General features: G+C 43.7%; 1 protein-coding gene across 3 annotated transcripts in view; it reads left to right on the top strand.

Annotated features, from left to right (window-relative positions):
• The first annotated feature begins 2,208 nt into the window (after positions 1-2,208).
• Positions 2,209-10,941, top strand: part of ptpro (protein tyrosine phosphatase receptor type O) — a 42,475-nt gene continuing 33,742 nt past the window's right edge. For 2 of the 3 annotated variants that reach the window (XM_085251120.1, XM_085251119.1), the window contains exon 1: positions 2,209-2,589. In XM_085251120.1, the coding sequence (XP_085107246.1) occupies positions 2,365-2,589 (225 nt within the window). In that variant the 5' untranslated portion in view covers positions 2,209-2,364. The remainder of the gene's footprint in view (positions 2,590-10,941) is intronic. The other variant, XM_085251118.1, reaches the window with a different exon arrangement.

Raw genomic sequence — 10,941 nt, 5'->3', positions numbered from 1 at the left:
TTCACCTGACAGTGTGGTCAGTTTGTGGACATCCACAGAACTCTTAGGGGAGGACGTATTTTGTGATGGGTCTTTGGTAGGTAACAGTTATTTTTCATCATGATCTTGTGTTTATATTGGAAGCTCTCACAGTGTTGGTCGTTATGTTCCCTCTAAGCTGCGCGCGTGTGCAATTGCGCACTGCTGGCACGGTCTCTGCGCACAGAAAAAAAAATCAAACCTGAATTGAAATTAAAATTAAAACTTTAACAATTCTGATTTGCAGTGTTAGTCAGTAAGTGACTGGCTGCTCCCATATGGGATTAGAACGATGCCACCTTATCCAATAGTCCAGCCAATAATGCGATTCACATTTGTATATGCGCAGCTAATCAACATTGTTGACAGGCTATGACAGCATCCTTATGTGCCAACACCGGTGTTTTAGCTAGAAAAGCAGTGTGGCTGATGTGGAGAGAAACCGCCTTAATGACAACGTGGACAACCATTGGAGATGTGACCAGGACAGACGGAACAATTGGCGGAAAAAGTGTGGACTTTATACCAGTTTTTAAATTGTGTTGATAGGCCACGAAAACCAGAGTTATGATAAAAATATTTGCAATGTTTGGTTTTCTTCCTGAGCACTATTGTTGTTTATATTTACTGCGAAGAAATGGTAAAAACGGCGTTTTATAAGGAAAACGCTCGAAAGCCCTCTCCGCCTGTGAGGAAAGATGAAACCAAAAAAACCCACCCTTTCCTATTGGTGGAAAAATGTACCATGTCAACCAATCAAAGAATGAGATGGCAACATGGCATTTAGTTGTTTAGGGAGGGGGGAAGTTTTAGGAGTGACGGCAGTGTTTTGAGATGTGAGAGATTTGCTACGTTTAGCGCAAATCTTGTGTTAGTGTGTAGTGTAGTCAATAGTTTTGTTGTGTGTGTCAGAACAATGAGGCGACTACTGAATGTTACAGGTGTTACAGGAGTGATACATCTCCTGTTGTCAGGCCTGCAGGTATCAGGCTGTTCTCCTTTATCTCATAGTGGACAGAAATTACTTTTTGGAGTGGCACAAATAATTTGTGTGACATCAAATTTGATGCAGAACAGCTGATTGTTCTGTAAATAGTTTGAAATGTTTATTTAAAAAAACGCCTTAGCTGCATTTTTAGGTAAACAGCTGCAACAAACGTTGTTGTTTGCATAACTAAGTTACTTTTTTGAAGAAGTAACTATATAATTAATTGCCCAACATTGGTCATTATTTACTGTATTTCGCAGACAGAGAGTTACAGGACTCTCTCCCAGACCACAGACTCATAATACAAGTCAGAGCTTTATATATATATAAAAAAAAGAAAGTTGTGTTTTCAAAATTGGAGTTCAAGTTATTTTTACTTCCAATAGTGTTAACATACTACACAGGTCATGAACAAGATTTCTTTTACATTTTCATTGTAAGTGGGCTAAAGCAGTTAATTAAAAGTAGTGTAACATAAATGTAAACGCTGTAATTTGATTATTTTAATAAACCATGTAACTTGGATGGATTTGATGCTGGCGTGACCACAGTGCACACGTCTGATGTTGCTCACAGTGCTTCAAGGGACCGCTCAGGGAGTTTGTGTGTTCGCTCAGACACATGAAAAATTAGAGGGAACATTGGTCGTTAAAAACGGGCATGGGGTCATGCGTGAGAGATGTTCTCCAGCTTCTAATGGCAGACATGTTTTTGTCTCTGTGCTTGCACAGTGGTTTGTGTGAGGACGCCTGGCTTCCATGTGGAGACCGCTTCCTGTTCAGGGGCTGTTCATTTCTGTCTCCATTTAAAAACAGAAAAACAAATCTGTTTTGGAATCATTATTTTTACTGAGATCTCATTGTTGAGTACAGAGACAGCCAGACATGCTGGCTCTTTACTTTAAGTTACAGTTACTCTTGAGTTACAGTTGCTTAATCTCAGTTACAGTTACTTACTGTGAGTTATTGTTACTCTGAGTTACAGTTACTCTGAGCTCTGATGCAGTGAAGAGTGATCACTGCGTCAGTGAGCAGCAGAGCGATGTGATTTTAATGTGTGATGTGACGTCACGTGACGGTTGTGTTTTCTTCCTTGTGTTTTTTATGTTTGCGGTGAAATAAAGTTTGGAGACAGGATGTCGTGAGTAATTTCAGTCTGAGCGCCTCTCAGAGGGAGCTGATGAAGAGGAGGAGGAGCGGCTGCGGGGCGCAGGGCGGGGCGTCGGCGCGCAGCAGCAGCAGCAGCTCCATCACCGACACCGTCACCGACCTGCTGGCGTCTGCGGGCTGCGGCATGGACCCCGCTGCCCGGCCTGTCTGTGAGTGTGGGCCGGTCCGGTGCTGCTTCCCGCGGTTCTGATGGTGAAGGCGGTGCGCGCTCAGAGAAGCGGAGCGGACACAGACCTGTGCGCGTGGCGCGGCTCGCGCTCCGATGCAGCAGCGGGAGGAGGAGGAGGAGGCGCCATTGTTTGGATGCGCAGCAGATTGAGAGGAAGAAGGCCAGGGATCGCGCGCGCTGACCGGGACACGCGCACCATGCTGCACCCGTTGTTCCTCGCGCTCCACCTGCTCTGCTTCACCCAGGTAAGGAGCCGCACTTCCGGCCGCAGCGGCTTTGTTCGACCGCAGGAACCGGGGAAGGGAAGGAGGGAGGTGTGTGTGTGTGTGTGCGCGCGCGCGGCGGACACGCGACAGCCAGCAGCTCGATGTGTCTGCGGAAAGTGGGTCAGTCGGCTGCAGCATCACACACACACATAGACTCAGACTCACACACTCAGTCTCACACGCACGCCACACAAATACAGACGGACTCACACACACACACACCCATACACACAGACTATCACATTCAGTCTCACAGGCACACTGCACACACATGCGCAAATACAGACTCACACAAAGACACTTACATACACAGTCTCGCACACATCACACACACACACACACACACACACACACACACACACACACACACACACACACACACAGACTCACTCTTAGCTGGTGCATCTGGGTAAATCTACTTTACACTTACAGGTATTAGGAGCAATGGCTTTATTACTGCACTCCTGCACATGCTCAGTCTGTTCTTTGTAAAGAGACTGAGTGGTCATGTGTGAAGCCAGATGTTCCTGATGTTTCTGCTGAAGCCAGAGGTTACTATAGCACCCCCTGTGGGTGTAGTCCATCAGCTGTTGACATCATCACACAGACTCGTCCATTTGTGCTTGCTGTGTGTCGTTTTTGTGGGCACAGTAACACAAGTGAGGTTACAAAAACAGAGAGGTGCCTGACCAGTGATGATGATGTCACTTTTGTCATGCAGTGCTATTCACCGGGGTGAAGATGGCAAGATGATAATGGCCCTGTGACATGCCACCTGTGGACACTTATAAAGCACCCGTCGGTTTCACGGTTAAAGTCAGCCTGTTGTGAAGGACCAGCGAGTGTTGCGCTGATGCTGGACGACTTCCTGTCTGCGAGTTTCTGTTTCCTGTCCCTGTAAAATCATCTGGAAGCTGCAGACTTTTATTTCCTGTTCAGTGTCGAGATAGTTGTGAAGTAACGTGGTAGGTTTACAGTGTAACGGGTTCCCCTCCACCTCGTTATCCTCGCTATCCGCATGCGGCGTTAATATCCTGCTCTGAGCGCTATCTGATGCTCCAAGCTTCCAATTTCCTGTCTTCTGACAGCTGCTCTGATTCGAGGCGCTGAATGTAAAGAGTATGAAGAAGAAGAATTTATGAAGCATTTCCTGTTTCACTGACATCAGCATCTTAAGTTTTGGACTTTTATTTGGACATAATATGACACACATTTTAACAAATGTAACCGTGTGAGGAACTTTTACTTTGAAGAATAAATGTTTTATCCAAATCCAGATTTGTTTTTATCCAAATCTCCTGCTTTCTCTCTAAAATTTCAGGTTTAACAGCAGCGTACTACATTGCCCACAATCCTAAGGAAGACGCTGAAATCACTGATATGTTGCAGCTGTTAGTAAAACATATTTAAAATCAGTGCCATCAACTGTGGCAGTGGGCTGAAGGCCTTGGGAAGGTTTTATGTGGCCCGTGATGAACAAAGACTGTTCATCTCTCCACTGCACCCATCCACTGTTCATGTTGTAGAATGAGACAAGCCTGAATCTCCTCAGTGCAGGTGTAATTTCAGGTCTGGACAGGAACTTTAACAGCTAAGTTAGCTAAGAGCCATGAGGTGGCACATTGAAATTCACTGTACTACTGTGGCCACGCCCCCCAGTGAAACCTATGTCTCAGAGGTCCTTCAGATGAAGCTGACCAAAAATGAAGGCGACCTGATGAAATGTTGAGTTTGGCACCTGAAAACTTCAGAGAACTTCCTGTTTAGCTGTTACTTATGTATTCTGGCTTCCTACCACAGTCCAAAGACATGCAGTTAGGTTACGTCTACACTAGCCCGGATAAAATGGAAAACGGTGTATACATCTGAAAACACTCCGCGTCCACACTATTGTTTTCATTTGTTTTCACAGAGTTGTTCATCCACATTGAAACGCAATACAGGAAACACGTATTGCGTTCAAGCAAGACAATTCGACCTGCCTGATTTCTGTCTGCCGTTTATTTACTTTTCGGCTCTTTGAAATGTCGCGGAAAAGCACAGAGTTTTTTAAAACAATGAGGTGGAGTTGTTGCTCCAGCGCCCCTGCAATCCTGAAAAGGATAAGCGGCAGAGAATGGATGGATGGATGGATGACTTTTGTACATGCGGGTGTAGAGGTGGGAATAGGGGGCGTGTTGTGGGTCCTATTAGTGTTTGGATGAGCTTGGAGTTCAGAGGTCAGATAATAACAGCGGTTTTTTGTATTTTTAGGAAATTGTTTAATGTCAATCAGCTGTTCTCATTATTGTGGCTGTGACATCATCAGTGAGATTTATGGGTGATGCGTGAGCCATCACGTCCTCAGATCTGCATCATGGTTCTGGGGTCACTTCTGGACTGTAAGCCCACAGTAACCATGTGGCGCCGGCTGTGACTCAGAGATCTGTTTAAGTCGGCGCTCCACACGGTCTCTGAATATTCACACATTCGTGACTTTAATGTGCGTCTTGGATTACGTTGGAGGGTTTATCCCTGTATGTGACAGAGGGCAATAATGTGAGGGCATAATCAGAGCGGCGGAGGGTTAACAGAGGCCCGATTAGAATTTAATCAGAGTTAGATCTGCAGAGCAAACACTGAGCTTCTTCTTTGAGCCGCCATGTCGCCCATGCGATTCAGCTGCAGCCGAGTGGAATAACAACGAGTACAACCTCAGACACCCAGAACAGAGGCTGGACGGGCTTCTTTAGGTCAAAGGTTTATAAAGAGCAAGTGCCAGAATGATCCAGAGCCAATCACCACACACGACCAGTCTTCATCCTTCCTCATCCTCTCTGTAGAACATGGAAGGTTCTTCCTGCTTCAGCCCTCTTTCAGAATAACAGTTATCACAGCTCGACTTTGGGTTTTTATCTCCCTACTAATGGGAACGTTTACTTTGAAAGGTCTTATAAATAAGATAGGCTTCCTGTTGGCTTTGATTGTGTAATCAGCTGATGGACCTTTTACGTGTTGTTAGTCACATGATGATGGTTATGGTGAGCTGATGAAGAGAAGGTGATTCGCCACTTTTCCTGCTGAGCTCTAATGAAACGTTTAGGAAGGTCACTAAAGAAGCTCCTCCACCTCCAGCTCCACCACCATGATGCATTGGGATCTGATGAAGGACTGAAAATGATCAAATTCACCCTGAAGCTCTGTGTCATTTCAGAATCCAGACGGTGAGAACAGAAAGCCTCCACGGAGGGACGCATTGTCATTGATTGGTCCACAGTTTCACATGGGGCCATCTGATTGGTTGAATCTAAAATATATATGGAGCTGCAGATCCTTCTGGATCTTTTCTAGTGACAGGCGATGAAAATGAGGTTCACTGAACCCCTCAGTCCACATTTAAGGTCAAGAAAAACATCACTTACAGTAACGTGTTGAATTTAATTCCAGAAGTTAACTTTTAGTTTCCTTCCTCGTGTTCTTTACCAGAGCGTCTTCACATGAGTTAAGACAAACTTCCCTAATGGACATTAGAGGAACTGCAGCTTTTGGAGTTGATACTTACTTATAAGAAGTTTCTTCTCCATTTTTTGATTACAGCAATGAGCCCCAGCCCTAAATGTCGGACATTTTACCTTATTGTGGTCACATTACCTCATTAGGCTTGTTATAGTACTTGAAATAATCAACCAATCAAGTCCCTGTTCCAGCTTCTTAAGTGTGGGAAAAACATTTTCAGTCTCTTTCTGTTTTTTTACAGATCTTGAGAGCCGTAAACTCGCTTCCCGGCGTTTGATGCCCGATGTTTGTACCTCTGCGTTCCGCTTCATTCGGTTTGGTTGTTGCAGCAGCTTCTTCTGTGGGAACCTGCTTTGGAGAGCTCGTTGGAAAGGTTCTCATTGTTCTGTGAATGAGGCAGAGAGCTGTCAGCCATCTTTTGTTATTCCGGTGAAAGGAAGCACCGCATGAAAAGACCTCTGAGCCTCACCAGGCTACATAAAGAAAAGTGGAGATTTTAGTGTAACACTCTTGTAAGAGAGAGGCCAGAAACATGATGAAGGAAAGGCCTCAGATTGGATTTCATCAGAAAAAAACACCAAGCTGAACTTTTCCACGCAGGAAAAATAGAGTCAAGAGGAATCTGCAGAAGTTGTGAGGCTCAGGTTGTTTTTAGAGTTATGAAATTTACCCTCACCAGACTACATTCAAAAAAGGGAAGATTTACTCTGCTCTAATCAAGCCAAAAAGTCTGAGGTGAGCCATAAAAGTCTGAAAAAAGCCCATCCAGAACACACACACACCCCCCCCCCCGTCTTCCCCACCTGCCTCCACACAGCTTTGCAGGTTTGCATGATAATGCTGGCAGCTGCCTGAGGGTGAAGCCTCCCGACCCCTGGCTCCACCCCCTGTTGGCTGTCCGTCTGCAGCCATTCACAGGGTCACATTCATTCACTTACTCAGAATCACTTTCCCCTCATGAAAGGATGAGCTGGTGTCCTGACACAACTCTGAGGATTCAGTGTTTTTAGTTTTAGTTTCTACGCTCTGTTTGCTTCTTTCAGTTCATTTGTATTATTTAGAAATTTTAGTGTTACTTTAATTTTGATCTTTTTTATGATCAGCCTACAGTTGTAAGAAGTTCAGAACAAGTTTTACAATAGAAACACTCATCAGGACCTGATCATTAACACAGTTTAATACAGGGGTGTCCAACTCCAGGCCTCAAGGGCTGGTGTCCTACAGACTTTAGATGTGTCTTTGATGCAACACAGCTGATTTAAATGACTAAATTACCTCCTCAACATGTCTTGAAGTTCTCCACAGGCCTGGTAATGAACTAATCATTTGATTCAGGTGTGTTGACCCAGGGTGATATCTAAAACCTGCTGGACACCGGCCTTTGAGGCCTGGAGTTGGACACCCCTGGTTTAATAGAAGCCAAAACCTGCAGTTCCTCTAGCACCCAGCAGAGGCCAAAGCAGTGAGTCAGTCTCCATAGACTGTAATGTTAAAAACTTTACAGCAGAAATAAACATGTTTACAGCCTGATACAGAAGTGTTGTGGTCTCTATAGATAATTTCCCCCTTCATTACAACTGTACCAAACTTTTGTTAAGGAATAAAGATAAGAGTAAGTAAAAGAGAGGAATGAGAAGAAAAGCGTCTCTATACGCAGATGACACAGTTCTATATACAGGAGAAAAAGGAGACTAACAGTTTATCTGGGGTTTATATCAGGAGTTAGAGACACAAACAACTGCACAAGAGGAGAATATTATTGTAAGTCACCTTATTAACTTGCATTAGAGCTTAAAGTTTGCATTATTAGAAGCGTGGCCTCTACCTGCAACCTGCCTTATGTCAACTAATTTGAGTCTCTTAACTGGACCTCTGGACCATATTTGTGCTGTTGGAGCCTTTGGGAGCATTTTTAATTACTTTATCAGACCAATAATATGGCTGCTGTGAGATTACTGTACTAACAGGCTATCCAGGAAGTCTGAGCACCAGTTTTAGGAATTTATTTGGATGTTACCAATTAGCAGGCATCAGCGTCTGTATGTTGTTCCCATACAGTTTTTTCTAAGATGAGTCCAAAAACCAGTGACTGCTTCCATCTTTTATTTACAGTGTGTCGTTACAGACATTGATTGAAAGAAAATTGATCAGTGCTGACAGACCATTGATGTTGTTTTGTTCCTGTCTGAGTATGTACGGCAGTGCTTGACCCTCAGAAAGTCTGTGATCTGCAGAGAAATCGAAAACCTTTCTCTTTGGAAAAGTGTAAGCGGTGCTGAGTGTGTAGCTCTTGGAGCTGTAGGATTAGTTGGACAGTTAATGAGTGAACAGTGGGTGAAACTAAAGATAACCTGAGGAAATGTGTTGCAGGTTTTGATGTTCAGGCTCTCAGAGGATCTTCTTATTGACCAAACTCGCTGATCAGTGAAACAGCTGGGGTCATGTGATTCTGGCCCGATGTGGGGGCTGGGGGTACATTAGTAGCATTGAGCCCCCATGCTCTGCAGCGTCTCCGTGGTAATCCTGCTGCGCCGCCACCCACCCTAAACGTGGTGCTCCTTTCATCACTGTTGCCATGGCGACAGCAGAGCAGTGGAGCCTTGAATGAGTCAGTGTGGATTTTCTCTTCCACTCTCACTCAGGCTGATGTCGATGGTTGCAATGTGGCGACAGCTCGGGTTGTCACGATACTTGAATTTCTAACTCATCACTGATCCCCAAGAGAGTATTGCATATATGGGAATACTGCAGTACCACAGGAAAAATTAGAGGCTTTAGTGTTTTTCTTTTAAATAGAGACTGGAACAATACAAACAACAACAGAAGTAACAACAGTAACTATGTGACTGGTACTTTAAGGTTGTTTCTGTGCAGCTTCTGGTCGACTTTTCTGCTTCGGTCATAAAGACAAACCGGTCTGTCCACTGACCTCTGAACTTCCTCCTGAAGCTGTGCCTAGTGTTAGTGATGGGAGGGGTTCTTTCAACTCAGAATAGCTGTCTGATCAGATTGTAATTTAAGTATTGATTAATATCTGAGTATCAATTTTTGCCATCTAAAATAAGTTTTCAAAACTTGATTGTGTGAAGCTGACATATACATTCAGCTCATTTTGAAACTTATTTTTACTCTTGGAATTTGAACTGGATATTGGTGCAGCCCCTTAATTGGTCCTCTGAAACAAGCTGTTTTAGCTTCTCCCTGAAAGCACACTATCTTCTGATTGACTAACTTCACAGGCATGCAGAGGGGCAGCACCCAGAGGTTATGAGGTGTACTACAGTGAAACAATATATCCACGACAGATAATAAGAAAATAAAGAATAGGTACCCTTTAATTTAGAAAGTAGAAAGCGGCTTGTGGATTGTGATTAAATATGTTCTGGAGGTTCGTGTTCCCATTAGGATCAGCTCATCTACCACCTCCATCAGGTTATTGATTAAGCTCTAAACAATGAGAGCCATGCTCCACATATGAATCAAATCAAAACAAAATGACATAATCATGAATTAATTCTAAAAAAAAAAGTTTTGTTTTTCAAAATAAGGGCAACCTCCACAAGGTTGTAGATAGCTAAGACTTTCCACATTTTAAGAACTGAAGAAACCTCTTGAATAAGAGGTGAAATGCCTTCAAGAAATTTAAAGAAGTCCACCTGCCACCTGCTTGCTTTCCAAGCTCCTTAGATTATCGTGACCTTAATGACAGAAAACCTAGACAGACAGAAGAACAATTTCATTTTGATCCAACATCCAACTTCCTCCAAATACCCTGACTTCCAGCTTCAGGAAAGTAAAGAGGTACAGTTGAGTATCACCTGCATACAGGAAAAAGCTCAGTTAGATGTACTGTTGATGTAAGTACAGAAAAGAGGAGGACCCAGGATCGAGCCATGAGGTGCACCACACAGTCAGTTTCCTTTCCACAAACAAACCTATGTTCTTCCTTTTTCTTTATCTAACTCCACAAATAGACCTCAGCACCTCCTCCCCCACCTCCCTTCCCATCTTTATGGACCTGCTCTGTCCAAATACCGTACCACAGCAGTCATTAAGCCAGAGTGCCGGCCTGGCATTTTAAAAGGCCAAACCAGAGTAGGCTGAGCTTTTATTTGCCTCCTTTCTATAGAGAGAGAGAGAGAGATTTATCTTCTACAGTCTAATGTGGAGGCGTGCTGTTAGAGGAGGTGAAGCTTCGTAGGCGGAGGTCGTTCACAGAGAGTTTTAACAGCAGTTGAAGGAAAATACAAAAGTTTTATATCAGGCACAGCAATTACAAAGATGGCTCTTTGATAAAACTGATAGTTTTATTTGATTCTGCATACATCATACAGAACATTTCCCTCATCTCTTTAATGGCTTTTTGAGAGAATTTGTGTGAAACACTGAATGATAACAGTTTTATCATTTTTAGATCATATATACTGTATTTACACAGTGTGTTTTTGTGTTCTTTAAATAGAATTCAATTGATGTTTTCAACCTGAGGGTTTGTTTTTTTTTTCAGCGATCCAAATGTCTGTAAAGTCTAGATTGAGGTTACACTGTATTCTTATTAAGCACAGCGCTAAAAAGACAGTAAAACCAGAGCCTGTGTCCTGCATGGAGGAGTTGGGATAATGGTTGTTCTCAGCTGAAAGGTTCAGAAATGTTTCCTTCCTGGATGTAGGTCAGCTCCTGCTACACTTTACATTTACTAACATTTAACCCGCTTCGCTTTCTCTGTTTGTCGCTGAATATTTAACGTCGTCACGGTGTCAGGGTAGATTCCATCATGCCTCGGTGCAGCACACGTTCGTGACTGTTTGAAATGTGGGTCAGGTTCTGTGCGGATGG

The sequence above is a fragment of the Mchenga conophoros genome, linkage group LG17, assembly GCF_057382185.1.
Source record: "Mchenga conophoros isolate Kocher_MC1m ecotype Shallow Benthic linkage group LG17, M_conophoros_male_GT1.1, whole genome shotgun sequence".
Taxonomy (NCBI): Eukaryota; Metazoa; Chordata; class Actinopteri; order Cichliformes; family Cichlidae; genus Mchenga; species Mchenga conophoros.
Note: the sequence above shows the minus strand (reverse complement) of the source record. Positions and strands in the feature narration are given on the sequence as shown.